Source organism: Octodon degus, unplaced genomic scaffold, assembly GCF_000260255.1.
Source record: "Octodon degus isolate 3935 unplaced genomic scaffold, OctDeg1.0 scaffold00127, whole genome shotgun sequence".
Taxonomy (NCBI): domain Eukaryota; kingdom Metazoa; phylum Chordata; class Mammalia; order Rodentia; family Octodontidae; genus Octodon; species Octodon degus.
In genome coordinates, this window is record NW_004524703.1 from 2,964,814 (window position 1) to 2,983,460 (window position 18,647).

Genomic DNA, 18,647 nt, shown 5'->3' on the forward strand with positions numbered 1-18,647 from the left:
ATTAAAGACATACTCTGCTTTGTTTTTGTACTTTTAAGTTACTAATGAGGTTGAATGTTTTTCAGTTACTTGTTGGGTAAGTTTATTTTAGTCTTAAGTTGTTGGTTCATCCCTCTTTTAACCCCCCACCTTGGCTTAAAAAGGTCTTTTATATAGCAAATAAACTTTATATTTATTAATTCTGCTTTTTTATCGCATTACTTTGGTCATTTCCTTCTTCCCTTCCATGCCTCCCTCCCGTTTTCCTTCTGTGCCTCCCTTTCCTGTTTCTCATGTATAAACTTTTCTGTTTTCTAAATTAATACAGAAACTTACCTGTTTCTTCTTCTACATGCTTTTTAAAAAACACATTGCTGCTCCATCTGAATTTATTTTGAAAGTTATATACAGTGAGATGCTGGGTTTTCTTTCAGATTAGCCAGTTTAATAAACTCGTCTTTAAATAACCTATTTCAAGTTAGTTTATTATGTTTCATGAGTTATATTTTAAAAAGTGTGTGTGTGCGTGCATGCACTTTAAGGATATCTGTTTTCTTCCATTGATCTTTTGATCTTACACAGATACCATATCTGCTCTTCAAAAATGACCTTACGGAGCCAGGTTCTACTGAGATAGCTCAGCAGCATAACTGCCTGCCTGGCAAACAAAAGGTCCTGAGTTTGGTCCCTGGTACTGGAAAATAGAAAAGATGCAAAAATGACCTTACTGTCACTTACTCATGCTTCCAAATTGTACTGTGCTGGTGGTAGTTGTTATGGGTCACTCAGTATAGAAACCAGATCAGAGGCCACATTAGAATTTGAAAGAACCTTTATTTACTGAGCTCAGGACTTTCAGCCAGTTCTCACGCAGAACTGATCAGCCCTGGGCCCGGGAGCAAGGGGCTTTTAAAGCAAAAATTGCATCATGTTTGGTAAGAAAATTTGTTATCCAGCACAGAACAGCAAAAACCCACTTTCATTTGACACAGCTGCAAACTGTAGCTAAGGGGTCTTTCACAGTTTAGCGATAAGAGCATGATTTTATAAGGTACATCTTGAGCTGACTACATTTACAGGAAACGGTTAGGGAGGGAGTTTATTTCAGCTTGCTTCCTTGACAAGAAACAGTAACTCATTGCTAAACAGCCTTGAGCAGAGAGCGAGAATATATTCCTTAGAGTAGATAACAGGAAGCACAAGGTTCCTTCTAGTAATTTCTCGCAGTTATAGCACAAAATTCAGTTTACCCATTACAGTAATATCAGTGGTGGCAGTTAAACATTACTGAGTACAAGCCATGTGTCAGCTGCAGATCTGGACCTCAGAACATTTCCACTGTATTCCTGTTTTGCAGATGGGGAAACTGAGGCACAAAGGAGAAAGGACACAGCTTTCTAGGGACACAGAGCTTGTAATTGGTAGTGCTGGCATGAATTATAGACTTGAGTTTATAATTCATCTAAAAAAATCAAATGGTGTGGTTGGAACTGAAAAACAAGTCATATGGAGTGGTTGGAACTATACACAACTGGAGCTATAATAGCTATTTTGATATAAAAGATAGCTGAATTTTTCAAAGTATTTTCATTGCCTGCAGCCAAAACAATAATTTTTCTTATTCCATTTCTTTAAAATGTTTTGTGGTGAGGTGATTCATAGGGTCCTGTATTTTCTGCTGCTGTTGTAATGAGAGTTGGGTTTTAGTTCTTAAATAATTAGGGCTCACAGAATGCAACGGCCCTTTTCAACAAAGGTCTTTTTGAGAGCTACACTGAATGCTGTCCTAAAATTTGTTGCAGTGTAGGATTTGAGATGTTAGTGGTTTCTTTGTGTATCTCCTGTTTGCACAAAAGGATAGAAGTGTATTATAGTGTTTAAAGGAAGAAAAGCCATCTACTTACAGCCTTGTTTTGAGTGCCATTCTTAACAAAGATCTGTGGAAGGAATAGCAAGTTAGAATTAGAACATCCATTGAAAACCGACACAGTTTGAACCTTCTACTTCCTGTTTCAATCCAAGGAAGGCTTTAATTTGTTTTTGAGGCACGTTTTTATTCTGAAATAGACTATCGCATCTTCCAGATTCTGTTCAGCTCCTCTCCCAGGAAAGGTGCTGCGTCCCAAAGCTTGCCCTGGAAGTGCTGCTTTGTGCGTCAGGCCGCTGGGCTTTGGGAGGACTCAGAACTGTCAAGTTTCAGTTGGATCCATTCAGGAAAGACCAGTGGGAGTGACCTATAATTTGATTCACTATCGTCAGCCATTGTGGCGGTGCTTGTTCTTGGTCCTCAGTGCCTGTTTCTCTGCTCTTGATCGTGTATATACTGCAGGGCCAGCTGGGCAGGCAGAAGGCTCTCTATTGTAAACATAGACCCTCCCAGTCCTCAGTGCAAACATCCCCGAAGGGAAGCAGAGGAGGAGCAGGATCTGCCCGGCCAGCTCTGCCCCTCATGTGCAGCATTGGCTGAGGATTTGGCGGCTCTCACCAGCCACCTTCCTGGTGTCGGCTGGCGTGCTGAGGCTCTGCTGTCCGTGCTGAGGCCTTGGTCTGATTCTGTTGCTCAGGTGCCCTGGGTCACAACACCCACTGTAGTTCTTCATCAGCCACCTCTCAAGGCTGCAGGCTTTGTAAGCAGGCCTGGGGTTCATCTGTGCAGACTGCTGCGTTTACCCTTTGTCCACCCGCTTTGCCTCCGCTCTGGTACTTTCTCCTCTTCTTTCTCACTTCGTGTCCCTTCTGTCTGAGGCCTCATACTTCTTTAGAAGAATATTCATGTGGGATGAATTCGTTATTTTTCTGCATCCAAATCTGAATAAGTATTTATATGTGTAATTTTCTTTTCTGTCTTGCACTGATTCCATTTTTTAAAAACTTAATTCAGATCGAATTTGCTCTTAAAGAACATTACAAGAATATAATGCAGCAAGAACACTTGTGCGTGTACTTATTATCCAGTTACCTATTTTTAACATTTTCATTTATTTGCCTTATTGTTTACCTATGCTTTCCCATTGTATATATCTGAGAATGTATGTGCATCTTGTATGTGTTTGTGTAAAAACATAAATTTTGGGGAGATGTAACCATTTGAGACTACATTGTAATCATAAGGATACTTTACTCTTACATCTTCAGCAGGTTTTTCTTAAAAGTATGGATACCCTCACATAATTGATGAACATTTGGGGGCTGAACAGTGTTTGGCTTTGGGGCTGTGACGTTCCACATTCCTCACACAATTAAAAACTCAAAGATAACTTGAGTCCCCCAAAATTTATCTACTTCTCACCTGCTGTTGACCAGAAGGCTTATGAAATACAGGCAGTCAATACACGCTGTCATGTATGTTTTATACGCAGCAAAACATGCAGGGCTCCAGAAAAGTCACTTTTTCCTGCTATGTGCAGTTCCCTGGAGGTGAACAGCTCATGTGGCAATGAGCATTACAGGGTTTTGGAGAGCAAACTCTGAACGTGACTCACCACACATGCAGCAGGAAGTGGCTTTGAGACCACATCAGGGTTACTTTCACAGGATTATAATGCCACGTTTTTATTTTTCAACTACAGTGTTGTATATGGGCCCTGCCTCCATGACTGGTTTGATAAATTTACTCTGATAACTATGTGTATGCAATATTTTATAGTAAGTAATAAACTGACATCTATATATTCTAAGCATTTGTGACATACTGAACTTCTCCTTGTTTCAGTATTTCTAGGCTCTGATTCTCCAAGTTTTTTCAAATTGTCGCCAGTCTCTGGAAATAAAAGATATGGGAATATAAGCAGATTTCACAGTTTAAACCCATGTTCAACAATCAGCCATACTTAAGAACTCAGTAGACACACTATGAAGAAGCTTTACTTTTGTCTTCTGGTTTTGTCACCTGGCTTAGCAGTATTCTTAGTGACCTTCCTTTTCTTACAGTTCTGGGTCTAATCTGACTAGAATCAAAGGGACACATTCTACTTCTCAGCTTCTTAGCTCCTGTAACCTGGAAGAATTCTTAAGTCTTTTCTGCCTTTTACAATAGTGATTTTTTGAAGAACATAGTTCTACTGTGTAGAACTTTCCTTTTCTGGATTTCTTTTTTTTTTTTTTTTTTCCTTTTTTTAATATTTCTTCATGCCTAGATCCAGCTGGAAAGCTGTTGATATAACAGTGCCCCTTCCCCTGTCTCATCTTGAGGCTGGTGGCCTTGGCAGTACTGGTGCTGATTCCCTAATCAGGAAGTTGCCCAGTTCCTGCTGTACTGAACACTGAGACACATCACAGTCACACACAGCCTCCTTCCAGACTTCCAGCAGCCAATTCTAGCTGTATCTGAACTTCTTAAGTCATCTTGACATAAGAATGCTTTTCAGATTTACTTACTCTCTTTGAAACACTCTGTCCACCAAGGTAGCAGCAGCGAGAAAACACATGACTGTGGTTTTCAAAGGCTGAGCTTTGGAAGCCTGGTAGCTCGCTATTTCCTGAGCTAAGCTGCCCTTCTCTCTTTAGCCAGTCATATGTCAGTTAGAAACAGGTTATCACCATTATACCAGAGCAAAAGTCTGCTCTGTCTGTAGTGCAGAGATCAGGACAAGGCTATCAGGCATTAAAGACAATAAACGTTCATCACAAGTTCAAGTACTCATACAGCATTATTTCATGGTAAAGGTTTCTGAAAGCATTCAGCTGTGTGCGTGTTGCCAGGTGGTAGGAAACATCACAAATTCGGGCCTGCTTGGGTGTCCACAGGCCACTGCTGGTAGAGACCACGGTCCCTGTGCAGCACCCAGGTCTTCCTTTATACCTGCGCAGTGGCATTGGTGATGCCAGTGGCTCTCAGGCGCACAGTGTGTCTTCTCTTGCGTCACACTGCACACGGACATTTGTGCCTGTGGCTCCCTGGACACTCTCCTTCCTCTGAGAGAGGAGAGCAGCTTCTTCCTGGCAAGAAGGATTTCTTAGGCACAGCTTACTCTTTGTTGCTGGAGAAAGCTGTACAGGTGTATACAGGTGCAGTACACAGGTGCAGGGCAGGGCTTCGGAGTTAGATGGCCTTGGATTGACTCTAGTGTGTCTCTGTGCTCCATGAGGGTCACCTGTACACAGAGGCTGACACCTGCTACTGCAGTGAGGACGCTTAAGTGCAACAGTGCTTGTCACTGTTAGGGCAGGAGTGCTTCCTTCTAGAGGCTGAGCAGAGGGTAGTTCTGTCTCTTGTTGAGTTGGGGAAGGCTGTGGGCAGCAGCACTCAGAAGAGGCCCCCTTCATAGTTCAATCCCTGTTTCCAGGGAGCTGGGGGCCAGAGTGCTCTCAAGTCTGTCATGGAGTCCCACATGCCCAAATGTCCAGGCTGTCCGAGAGCTGGGGCCAGGCACAGAGCTGGGTTCTCTTGCTGCCCAGCTGATGGTCAGTGGTAGGTACTGTCTCAGTCCCAGCACTCTCCTCCAGCCCACATGCCCCCAGACTTCAGGGGAGGCTGCAACCTAGAGGCCTGGAATAAATGATGGAGTATCTGTTGGAGGCCCTGTGCTCACTGCTGCCTCCCAAAGTATGGAGCTGTGAGCCGGCCATTGCTGCTGTCGCCCCTGCCTTCTGCTTCCCCAGCACATGCAGTGTGGAGAGGATAGGCTGCAACCATGCTGTCGCTTCCATGGTTTTCAGGGCTTGTTGTCCCAGAAGAGTAAGCTGGGAAGCCAGGCTGTGTGCCTGAGATTAAAAGTAATTAACCTTGATCTGCCAGAAGTGTGTATTGTGCAGATAATTCACATACGGCAAGGGCTATTTTCATTATCTTGTTCTCACTTCAGTATTTTGGGTAAATAAAATTGCTTATTTTATGTTTACATTTTCTTTGTAGTCTTAAAGTACAGCTAATGATAAACAAAGGACCAAAAAGTAATCTAATTTTTTCCAGGCCTCTGGTCTGACGGCCCCAGAGATTTTCTGCTACTCAGTGTCTTATTTACCCTTTTTGAAAAAAAAAAAAAAAAACAACTAGCTGAGTGCAGCCAGAGCCTGGCCCTGGTGTGTGGGCCACATCATGTGCACTTGTAATCTAGAGTAACGTTCACAGGATGAAGCTCACTGACTTGTTTCTGTTTTGCCTAGAGTGCCTTGAATTGGTAGAGAGAGAAAGCGCTTGTGAACGCCTTAGTTCCTTTTAAAGCTCAGGGGCTATTAGACAAACCAGGTAAGCTGGGCATGATGGTGCACATCCAGGAGGCCGGAGCAGCAGGACTGCGAGAGGTTGGGGCCAGCCTGGACCACATAGTAAGTTTAAGGTCAGCCTAAACCTACATAGTGAGGCCCTGTCTCAAAAAACAGAAAGAAAGGAAAAGAATGAACCCAAGTAAATTTTGCCTACCCCTAGGCAGCTTGGCACCTGCTATCTGTCTGTGTATGAATCTCTTGCATTTTCATTACAAATTTCAAATTTAAAAGAGATTACTACAGTAAAACTAGACTACAAAGGTCCCTAATACTAGACAGAATGAAAATTTTACGTACGTTTAGACTGTATAATGAGCAGTTTCCTTTGGTAGAAGACATTGTGTACACGTGTGCTCAGGCACCTTGGTGCTGAGCAGAGAGATGAGGCTGAATGTCAGGTCACCCTGGGTGGCCACTAACCAGCCCCACACGACCATAAACTTTTACCATCATATTTTGACTTTTAGCCGTATTTTACATGTCTCAGCTGCGTGGTGCTGGAGCGCAGGCTGCACAAGCATCAGTGTGATGCTGTGTGGAAGGGTGTGGGGCAAGGCTGTGTGCTCCTGAGCCTGCTGCACACACTGTCCAGTGAGACGCGGGCGTATCAGGCATTACACGTGCTTGTGCAACTCGGGGCGTAGCGTGGAGCGTTAGTGATAACAGTATTCCCGCGTACCTACCTATCCCTGTGCCTGAGAAGAAAGCTGGTTGTTGTTATTAAGTGGACAGATAAGTTTTCTTACTTAACTGTTAAACTCGTTTCTCATGTTATTTCATTTTAATAATATAAAATACCTAAGAATATAGGCAGTTTCATTACTTGTATATTAACTATGCTATATAGAGAGGGCCCTGAAACTCCCAGAGGTTACGTTTCTAGAGAACCTGTGAATGTGGAAAGGTGCTGATTTCAGCTGTGGTCAGAAGACTTTCTATACATGACTGTTTTTTATAATTTAAACCCTAAATATGCAATATTGCTGCAGTAATGTTATTTTATCTAATAGAATACTGTATTAACAAAGCCTTAGAAGGCACAGGGTGTCCTGGTGACATTTTAGAGATCTTCAGGCTTTAAAAAGAAGAGCAGAAGACAGCTACGCAGGTCAGGTCGAGCGCCCTGTTAAGATGCAGGAATGCTGGGGCATCTGCAGGAGGTGGGTCACAGGAACAGCCAGTTAGCAGCAAGGAGAACTGAGCAGCTCTCGATTGGCTGCTTGCAACCCTGCCCTCAAAAAAAAAAAAAAAAACTTCTTGTGGAGGATGTTTGTAGTTTCCATAAACAACTTTTATTTAGATCCTAAGGAAAAACACAAATGACTGAGACAGCAAACTCTGAACTGTGACTTCCTGGGGGACACTGTATTTTATATATGGCCCGAGACAGTTCAGCTGCACTCAGTGTGTTCCAAGCAAACCAAAATATTGGATACACATACTGGACAGTGCAGGAAGGGGGCTGCAGGGCCACATGCTTTGTATCCTCACATGTATATGTACATGTGTGCCATATGCGTTTGACTACATGTATTCAAATAAATACATATGTACTTAAAGGCAAACATTTTTGTATCAGGTTTTTTTTTTTCTTATCTCATCTGATGGCTTTCAAAATTGTGAGCTTGTGCCAAAGTAGAAGCTTTTGGATAGTGGGCTCCCAGATGACATCCACAGCTTGTCTCTGGAGACTGAAGTGCACTCTCTCTGTGGAGAGAGTGAGGTCAGTTGGAGAGGCTTGCTTTTGGGAAAACAGCGACCTTCTGTGGGACTGACTATCACAGACGTGTATCTGGTGGCAGTTTTATTTCTTCCAGTTCAGCATTCATTTTTGAAGAGAACTTGGTGTAAGTATTGCCTGACTTAGCAGATGGCAGAGGCAGCGAGGATTCCGCAGCCTTCCCCTTCTCCGGTCTGGGGCTTTGATCAGGTCTACAGAGAAGACAGAAATAAGGACTCCCAGTGCCCGTACGAGGAGGCCCAGGACGCTTGATAGAGAGGTGAAAATGAACTACCTCAGAAATACTGAAGCCTGGCCACCATTGAGACCTCTTGGGCAGTTGGGATGGCCTTCCTCATTCTTTCTGCTGTGAGATGGGCAGAAAAGTACTTCCTGCGTGTGCCATTAAGCAGGAAGAAGGAGGAGCACTGCTCCCTTAGTGTCGGGGAAGGCTGCGTCATGCGTCCCCCCGTCACGGCTGGCAAGGACTCTGCTGTCTCGGGCGGATGTCGCCTGCAGACGTCTCCCTCTGAGCCATCTGTCCTTCGGAGCAGCCTGTGACCCTTGCTGGCTTAGCCTCTCCCGGCTGAGAGACAAAGGCGCCTTCCGTCCTTGGGCACCATTCAGGGTCTTGCCGGTCTGGCCTCTTGGTCCTCTGTGTCACAGGGTGCCACGTGTACCCTGCCCCGCATCTAGCTGGCCTGTACCACTTTTGTGGAAGGGCCCAAGCACTGTAGCAAAGGGGACCTTCGAGTCGGGTCTCCTGAAGCTTTCATAGCAGTGCTGTGTACAAAGATCTGAAGTGCGTTTGCTGCTGAGCGTCATTGGAGTGCTTACTACATGTTGGACTATGTCTTTTGCTCTGCAAGGACATGGAGTCTACTGGGCTTTCTCCAGTATATACATAGCAGTGGCCCATAGCCAGGAAGCAAGTGACCCCAGCAAACTCTCATTCCACACATTTTCTGCAGATCAAGAGTTGGTATAGCTGCCCCTGGTCCAGGGCCCTCGAATGGTCATGGTCCTGCTGTCATCTGCCCTATGCCCCTCAGGCTGGATGGTGGGGACTCACTTCTGAGCTAACCTGTGGTCCTGCAGCTCAGTTTCCCTCCGGCTGCTGGTGCCCAGCCCTCAGTCCACCTCTACCACCTAGACTTGCCATTAGCCTCTCACTTCAGGGCAGCTGTCTCCGCGGAGTAAATGACCCCGCCAAGGGAGGCCAGGACAGAAGCAGCAGCATCTCTGCTGCTCTCCATGACACAGCGTCACTCTTGCACATCGTGGTGGCTGCACAGCCCAGCCGTGGCGTGCGTAGGGGAGCGAGCGCCCTAGGAACTGTGAGGATTGGGAAGGCTATGGCCACATCTGCTCTGATTGAGATCTGTTTGAGGGACAGAATTGGGTAAGGCCGGAAAGGATTGGTGATCCGAGCAACACAGTTATATTCACTGGTTTTGTTTTTATTCTGGAGCTGGAACCAGGGGCCTTTACACTAAACTACAACCCCAGCCCCATTTGTGTGTGTGCGTGTGTGCGTGCGTGCCTACGTACCCAGGCATGTATTTCTTTGATGCAATGTCTCCATAAGTTCCCCAGGTAGTACTCCAGCTTGCTTTTATCCTATACCAGCCTCCCGGAGTACTGGGATTAAAGGTATGCACCACTATGCCCAGCTGTTTTATTCTCTTAATAAGACTCCTTTTAATTTTCATTTCTTCCCACCAAACTTTATACATCAGAGTATTGAATACACAGGGATCTACCGAGCAGTTATGCCCTTCCAGCAGACAGCCAGGGAACATCCTACAGTTAAAAAATAAAGGTGCTTGGGGTAGGGAGTGCTGCCTTGCTGTCTCATTTCTTTTAAACCTGAGGGATTTGGATGCCACTTATTTCCTGGGCATGCATAGATCCAAAGGTGATTCCTGTAGGAACTCTTCGGAGGGAGTACGATGTTTGAAATAGGGTCAGAGTCCAGGAGGTTCAGTGTTCAGCTGGTGCCAGGGAGCCTGCTGCGTGAGTCTGTAGGCATCTGGTGTGTGTGCCACACCACTAGCTGGCGAATGACTGGGGTGAGATCCTGGGCCTATGACCAGTGTGGCTTCGGTGTCCCAGTGAATGTCTTTTCCATCCTAGGCGTGTTCTGGCAGTGACCCAAAGAAGAAAGTATGTGTCATCGATGAGATTGGAAAGATGGAGCTTTTCAGCCAGCCCTTCATCCAGGCTGTCCGCCAGACACTGTCCTCGCCAGGAACCGTGGTCCTCGGAACAATCCCAGTTCCCAAAGGGAAACCACTGGCCCTCGTGGAGGAGATCAGGAACAGGCCTGATGTGAAGGTGTTCAGCGTGAGTAAGCCGGTCTCCCCCACCGAGTCAGGGTGAGGGTGCAGGTGCGCTCACCCCGACCCCTGCCTTTCTGTCTCCAGGCGCTGGGCTCTAAGCAAGTGTGATTGTCTTAGAGTTTTCCAGAACTTAGATCATGCCTCTGATGACAGAACAGGCTGTGGGGGCACCAAGGGTCTTCTCCATGCCCTGCCCTCTTCCTTTCCCCAACACTGCTGGGTACTGGCCCCCTCTGGCATCAGAACTGCTCAAGTGGTGGGTCTCGGATCCATGGTTCATGTTGGGAGTCAGAAGCAAACAACTATGGTTTTATGAAAAGGTTCCTCTGTCTGTCTATCTCTCTTTTTTTGTGATCTTAGGGATTAAACCCAGGCCTCCACACTGAACTACATCCCTAACCTTTTCATGTATATACATATACATATATTTTTAAATTTTGAGAGAGGTTCTCTCTGAAGTTGCTAAGTTGCACAGACTGGACTTGAACTTACAGACTTCCTGCTTCAGCCACCCAGAGTGCTGAGATCACAGGCATGTCCCCCCATACCTGGCTGAGTGTTTTCCCTTTCAAACAGACCCACTTGTGTTAGGGAGAAGAGGCTGGCTCAATGAGGTGCACTATCTGTCAGAATAACTCGAGAAGATGGGCGCACACAGGCTCCTCTGCCCCATGCGGCAGCCACCAGCCACCTGTGGCTATTTCTGTTTAAGTTAGTTACACTTAAGTAGGATTTAAAATAGTCTCTCAGCCACACTAGCCCAGGCAGTGACAGTATTTGGCAGCATAGCTTTGGTGTCTTGTCATTGACAGTCCTGTGGTGGCCTGTGTGGGGTCTTAAGGAGCCAGTGGGATGTGCACCCCTGTAGGCTGACCCTGATCCCAGGACTGAACTGCCTGGGGTCGGGCAGAGCCACTGTGCTCCGACTCCTCTCTGTGTGCCCCGTCTGCCACAGTTTGAGAAGTAGGGCTGTGGCTCCTCACACGCATGGAGCACTGTGTTAGAGGCACAGTGCGGTGCAGGAGGCTCTGTAGCACGACTGGCACCTTGCTCAGTCTTGTTGCTCCGTTCTTTTCATGTCTGTCCATCTGCCCCACTGCTTTTTTTTTTTTTTTTTTTTTTTTTCCTGTTCCATCAGCACTGCTGGCCTAGTGCTGCCCCCACCCCACTCCTGCCCTGCCTTATACACTCTGGCCCTGCAAGGCAGGCAAGGCCTTCTTAATTGGAGAAATGTGAAGTGGGTACCCCACGTCACCAATGACCCACCACCCTGACCCACTGGCCCCAGTGGAACATCCACATGTGCCCACATGGTGTGCTGGGGATTAAACCCAGGCCTTTCCACTGAGCTACATCCCAGTGAATGCCTGCCAGAGGTAGATCAGCCAGACCTGGACAGATGTGTCTGTCCTCATCTGTTGGCTTCTTCACTGGATAGACACTGGTTGAGTACCTGCTGTGTGCAGGCATTGCTCTAAATTTGAGTGACAGTGGTGATAAGATTGACCAAGCCCTTCGACTGCACAGCTTATGTTCTTCAGCAGGAGCTGAGGGCTAGACCAGAAGCAGACAAAGTAAGTTGTTTCAGATCCTGATGAAGGCAAGAGAAAGAAGCCAGGCAATGTGGTGGTTGGGGCAGGATGGAGGGGTGGTCAGAGAAGGGCAGTTCAAGAGGAGACATTTGAGTGGAGATTTTGAGAGCCTAGAATGGTCACATCCTGCTGGCCGTGACTCTAGGGTCTTAGCGGCCTTCCCGCGTCTCTCTCTGCAGTTGAGTTATGGTTTGGATGCACAGTTTCTGTGGAGACAGGCAGTGGCTAGTGAAAGATAATGAGAGAAAATGCATTTTCAGGTCAGATGGCTCCCAGGCCAGGAAACTGCTAGCATTAGGCTCCAGGGATTGGCTGTGTCTGCAAAGGCATCCAGGCTCAGTGACCTGCGACAGGTTGAAGGGAGTTGACGTTCATGTCCAGAAATAACTGTTGAGTCTTCAGATAATGCCATGTTTCCTCCTCTGACACAGAAGATATTCTCCAGACAAGGAAATCATTGCTCCTAATGATCTGTAGAGGAAGCGGCTGGCTCTGAGTTAATCCTGTGAGAGGAGGGGCTGCCATGCCCTGCTGGGCTGCACTGCCGCTTCTGGTAGGGAGCCTCGTCCTTATCTGGATTCTGCGTAGTCTTGAGTCCTTTCCATTTCTGTTAGGCTCTAAGTATCTGAATCTATTTTTAAAAAGGCCCTTTGCAGCTAGCACCTCTCCCTGACACAGGCATGTGTGAAGCCCATTTTTTTCCCTTACAAGCTGACCATGGGACAGTGACTCTGGGGCCAAGAAGGGAGATGTCTGTGTGAGCAGGGAGGAGAGAGGGGTCTGCAGGAAGGCATTCCTGGGTGGATTCTTGCAGGTGGAAGGGGGAGGAGAGGGGATGAGCTGGGGCAGGTGATGAGCTCTGTGCTGGGTAAGCACAAATCCCGTGCAGGTAGACCATGCTGCTGTAGAAGGAAGCCCCACCCCAAGTAGGAACGCCATCTGGATGGGTTCTTGATAGTGTCTGCGAACTGAGGTCTACTTTCAATTAAAACTCCTGAGCTTTAACTCTGGTTCTGGACAGGGTACAACTGACTACTCTGTCTTCACTGATGGCAGCCAGCTGCTTTGGGTGGCAGTATGACCTGAGAGGTGGAGAGAGGGCAGGCTGGGTGAGCCTCAGGGCCCAGCAAGGACATCTTAGACACACTGAAAGTCACTTGTCATTACCACAGCCAGGATATCTCCCCTTGGATGAGAAAATACAATCAGATCAACAGCAGAAGACAAGGACATTGGGGTTGCAGGGTAAGGATTTTAAAACAGCCTAACCAAAAAGCTGTCACAAAAATGCTTCAGTGATGGGTCACAAACATACTTGAAACAAATGAAAAATAGTCTCAGGAAAGATGCTGAGAGTTTTATCAAAAAATGGAGGAAGCAAATGAAAATTTTAGAGCTGTAAAATTGGCAATTTAAAAAGTAGTCAGTAGTAGACTGAGGTGATGAAAGAATCAATGAATTTGAAGGCAGAATAACAGAAATTACCCAGCAAAGAGAATAAAAATGAACAGAGCCTTGGGGACTGGTAGGAAATAGTAACTGAAATGTTCCCATCTTTAGAAGACAAATCTACAGATGCAGTTCGTGTTGTGTGAATCCCAACATGAGTACCGCAGAGGCCGGCGGTGCAGTGCCTTGTCCCAGTGTGTTGGGAACCCTGACTTCCTGGAAAACTGCATCCATTGGAGCAAGCCTTGGGAGGGAAGGGAATTCAGGCTTCATGGGTGGGGCAAGGGAGAGCGTGGCTGCCTCAAGCTTGCACTAGGGAATGACTGAGGGACACTCTCATCAGCAAGGAGCGAGAGTGCTGCCTCGGACACCGGCAAGGGGACAGTGCAGGCAGGAAAGCGGTGGGTGTACATTCTGCTTCTTGAATTTTTAAAATTATGTTTAACAGTTGAGGCTGAAATAGTACTGTCATCTGACATGGTAAAAGATAGATGAACAAAAAAGAAAAAAAAAAAAAACAGGACAAAGGCGGCTCCTGAGAAGCCAGCTAGCATCCCCTGAGAGTTGTTGCCCCTTCCAGTCCCTGGCAAAGTGCCCCTGAAGAGCCGCTCCAGACAGTGTCAGAGGTCAGCAAGCCCAGAGCACCCTGCGAGCCAGGCTGCTCTGTCCATGGGGGCTCAGGAGGGAACCAGGGATGTAGCAGGTACTGGGGTGGTGTCCTGGGAAGGAAGACAAGGCAGGCTGGCCGTCACCCGGAGAGACCTCTCAGACAGAACACTGAACACGGCCTGAAGGTGAGGAGAGAGCGCCCCTGGGGCCTGTTGGGAAGGTGACCTACTATCTCCCTGGGTTGGTGGCCAGAACTCCGAGTGGACTTGCTGGTGTAGCCCTTCAGTTTTGACATCTCCATGATCGAAGTTGCTGAGTCACTCTGTTGCCTGCTAGTCAGGGCCATACTGTCAGCAGAGTTCTGAGTAGATTTTGATCTTTTTGAAGCTGGTGGCCTTGTGACATAATTAAGCCCATGCCGGAACGGGGCGCACTCTTTTGGCAGCAGGGCGAGGGTGCCATCTGCGCTTCCAGGCTGCTGGCAGCCTTCTTTCCCACCACCTGTCTGGGCTCCCCTGAGCCTGTGCAGCGGCTCAGCCCCGCTCTCCTTCCCTCTCTCCTCCCCTCACGCTCCTTGTTGGTGATGTCACAGGTTTCTTTTCCCACCCTAGCTGGCCCAGGTGCTCTCCTGCTCTGTAGAGAGCAGGTGTAGTGCCAGGTCCTACCTGTACTCTGACTCTGAGTCTTCTAGAACAGCAGGAGGGGTGCACTGTCACTTGGAAATGCCTGCTCCAGTTGGGTAATGACTGTGACCTTTCTGAAGGTGAGGTTGCTGTCCCAGAAGTTTATTCATAGTTTCGTGTCATGTCCTCCAGGGCTTATTGCTCTCTAAATGTCACCACTGGTATTTGGTTATTTGAGACTAATTGTTAAAAAAGTTAGTGGTTATATTAATGAGAGAGACAAAAGACAAAGGCTTGTGGATCAGTGTTACTGGGAAGTGCTGTGCATACTTTTTCATAGTTTTTAACTAGCAACATGAAAGAATAATTTTTATTCCTCTGAGTTACTTCTTTCAAAAATAAAAACACATTAAGTTTGGTCTTCTAAGTAGCATTTAGAAAGCCAGTTTCTTCTGATTTTTGGGGCAGCACTTCCTGGGCAGGAATGGAGACATGGTTGAGTGATGAGAGCCCTGGGGGCTGCGGATCCCTTCAGAGAGCGCAGGTTGGCTCATCCTCTGAGCACTCAGGGCTGGCGCGGGGCTCAGTGATGCGGGTGCAGTAGTAGCCTCGAGAGAGGCAGAGTCTCCATGTCGTGCCCCCATCCGTGGAGGTGCGGAAAGGCGAGGTGCTGTGTCCCCTAGTGAGTGCGGGTGGAGCTGTTCTAATGGTCACCCAGGAACTCCAAAGCCTGCACATTGATGGAGCCGGCTTTGCTGCTGTTTTGCTGCTGGGTTCTCTGTGGCGTGTGGCCACAGAAGCTTAGGTGTTTAGAACTTAGTGCATTTTTCAGCTGTAATATTATATAACCAAAATCTATTTTAATAATCTGAATTCAAAGCCATTTAGACTTGCGTCCTCCATAAAGGCATTTTTATTCTTCCAGTTTTCACCTTCGTGTTGCAAGGTCATCAGAAGAGCGGGCAGTCGTCCCAAGTTCTCTGATGTAGAAGGTTTTAGACTTACTCTTGCTGTGTGTTTTCTTTTCCCCCCTCAAATAGGACATAAACTCTGTCCTTGCCAGGACTGTCACCCTGGCCCCAGGGCCGATGCTCCTCTCTTCTGCAGTTTTAGTGCTGGGGTTGCGAGCCCATGGGTGACATCTAGATCTAGAATCACCAGATAGTCAGTGTCTTTTTCAGAAATTGGGAAGAGAATACTAAAATGCGTGTGGATGTAAAAGAGGTCCAGTGAAAATAATGTGGGGGGAAAGAATGATGTCAGAGGACTGACCCTTTGTAGCTCTAACGTTTACTATAAAATGCAGTGATTGAGACACTGCAGTGCTGGCTTCAAGGTAGAAGGTAGGTCCCTGGAGCAGAGCGCGGGTCCCGGAGCAACACCTGTGTCTGTGGTCAGTCTGCAGAATTTAATAGGAAAGTAGCTTCGCAGCAAATGGTATTGGTATTACTGCATATCCATGCACAAAAGAATGAAGTGTGGCTTGCATTCCACACACAGAAATGAACGCAGAGTGGATCATAAGCCTAAATATACAAGCTACACCTGTAGAACTTAGCAGAAAATACAAGAGTAAGTTCTTGTGAACAGCAGGAGGCAAAGCCTTTCTTGATACACTACCCAACACAAAAGCAGCTAAAGGAAAAACATAGAAAATTTAGATTTTGTCAAAATTAAAAACTTTTGTGCTTAAAGGACCCCAGGAGCAAGTGCTGATGGTTTATATCTAAATATCTGTCAAGAGCCTCATGGGCTCATAGTGGGGCTTTTGAAAGATAGGTGGGTTAGGGAGGCGTCATAGCTGATTTGCTGTTAAGAGCGGTCTGGGTGGATGAGATGGCTCAGATCCCAGCAGGCGGGGAATGGTAGAGGTGGCAGGAAAGGCTGCTCCTTTTCTGGCTCCCCTGCACCTCTCTGCCACTTTTCCTCTGCCCTCCCTGTACTGTTCCCCCTGCCTTGCAGCCAGCTGACGATGGACTGAAATCCCTCAGAGCTAGATTTAAACTCTTTTAAAGGTTAAAAAGCCAAAGTAGTCCTTTTTTTTTTTTTTTTTTTAAGTTGTGGATGTTGATATTGTATGTCAGGGAGAAAGTGGCTAAGGCACAAGTGGAGAAGACTTCACCAAGGGAAGTATTTACAGATCACTGTCTGAGGGGGCCTTGGAGCCTAGATTATATAAAGCGCTCCAACGACTCACAAGTAACATAAAAGTAAATGTAAAAACTGGTAGGCTCTGAGTGGACGCTTCTCCGAAGAGCACACACCTTCATGTCAGTACTCGGGGCAGTGCAAAGCAAACCATGGCAAGAGGTCACTTGGCACCCACTGAGGTGGCTGCAGAAAGCAAATGACAGAAGGGGAAAATGACAGATGTTGGCAAGGACGTGGAGAACCAGGGTCACCCGCTCATTCTCACTTGCCACCGAGGGGAATACGAGCAGCATAGTCCCTGGAAGACAGCCCAGCAGCTCCTTGAAAAGGCGGAACCGAGCTGCCGTGAAGCTAGCAATTGTGCTCATGGGTTTTTATCCCAAGCCACTGAAAAACACATGTTCACGCAGAAATGTGTGTTCAGAATGGCATGGTTCATAATAGCCAAAACATGGAATAATCCATCTGTCCACTGCCAGTGGATACATGGGTAGATAAAAAGTAATATATCCATTACCACGAGGAAAAGCTGGAAGAAACTTGTCATTGCCTTTACTTGCTTTCGTAAGACCATGAATTACAAAGTACACACACTGGGTCAAGAGGCAGAGTTACAGCCTGCGCCATGTCCCTTTTGCCTCTCTGATCTCAGCTTCCCTATCATTTTTTTAAAGGAGCAGTTGGCCAAGCTCAGGGTCCCTTGCAGCTCTTGGATTGTCCACATTCCTCTCTCTCTCTCTCTCTCTCTCTCTCTCTCTCTCTCTCTCTCTCTGTGTGTGTGTGTGGTGTTGGTGGGTGGATCACACTGGCCTTTTGGAGGCTCGCTGGGCTCCGAGTGGCTTGCTGCCACCTGGTGCTCCCATGGGCCGACAGACCATGGGCCTTGCTTCTCTCCGTCTTTCCTTCTCTTCAGTCAAGCTACAGACCCCAGGTCCCATCTTTCTCTGCATCTCTCTCCATGCCTCACGACATCCAGCTCAGAGTAGACTCCGTCAGCACTCAGAGCCTCTGTCTGTGATCGAGCTGTCACTGCAGAAGCTGATGGTGGGACTTGGTGGTCTCGTGTTGTCTCAGTGAACCCCAAAGAGCTGGGCTTCCATCACCTCTCCCAGCCTTCCAGGCTTTTCTTTTAGGAGATTTCTTGGCATCAGATGGAAGGAATTCTGCAGTCACTGTCCTGCTTTTTCCCACAGGTCACCAAGGAAAACAGAAACCACTTGCTGCCAGATATTGTGAGGTGTGTGCAGAGCAGCAGGATGTGAGCTGGGCCGAGTCCTTGCGCCGCTGTCCCCAGGGATGCTTGGGTCAAGTGCAGCTTCTGACGCCTCCCTCCCTTCTGTCTGCTGAGTGAGGTTTGGTGCCTCCAGGTTTATGGACTTTGTGGGCTTTGCCCAAGAGAGTTTGACAACTGCTTTCCATAAAGCATTTGAAAGGCCAAGTTGGCCTTGATACCGGTCGCTGTCCATGATTAACAACCTCATCGGGCTAATTTGTGCTTAGAGCTTAGCGTTTATTAGTTTTTGAGCCAGGCACATGGTTTGATTACAAGGTGAGCCGTGAGTTGGGACTGTCAGGTGGAGTGAACCTTCCCTGATGTGCAGAGGAGAGAAGCGTTCCCTCTCAGATCAGCCCTGTATGTTGTGAAGACCAAGTGCTGTCCGGGTGCAGCTTTGGTCTTGGGCTGCCCAAAGTCATTAACTGTTAATTTGATTTTTAAAATATTTCTAAAGCAAATCATTGTAGCTTCTCTCGTCCATTTCTTGTTTATATCTTTGTATATTGTTTAATAAATATAGAAATAAATCTGATGGTCCAGACGCACAGTCTGTGGGACATTGATACTATTTGGGAGATTGATAACATTCAGGAGGACCAAGGATAAGGATGAGGGTGAAGCCTCGGCTTCACGTGAGCCCTGCTCAGGCTGCTAACTTGGGTGCATTTTGGAACCTTCCTGGACCTGGTTTGCCTTTGA

At 47.1% G+C, this 18,647-nt stretch overlaps 1 protein-coding gene across 1 annotated transcript in view; it reads left to right on the forward strand.

Annotated features, from left to right (window-relative positions):
* Ntpcr (nucleoside-triphosphatase, cancer-related) overlaps positions 1 to 18,030 on the forward strand; it is a 25,026-nt gene extending 6,996 nt beyond the window's left edge. The window contains exons 4-5 of the mRNA XM_023700894.1: positions 10,043 to 10,252; positions 17,866 to 18,030. Coding sequence (XP_023556662.1) covers positions 10,043 to 10,252; positions 17,866 to 17,934 — 279 coding nt within the window. The 3' untranslated portion in view covers positions 17,935 to 18,030. The remainder of the gene's footprint in view (positions 1 to 10,042; positions 10,253 to 17,865) is intronic.
* Positions 18,031 to 18,647: the final 617 nt, after the last annotated feature.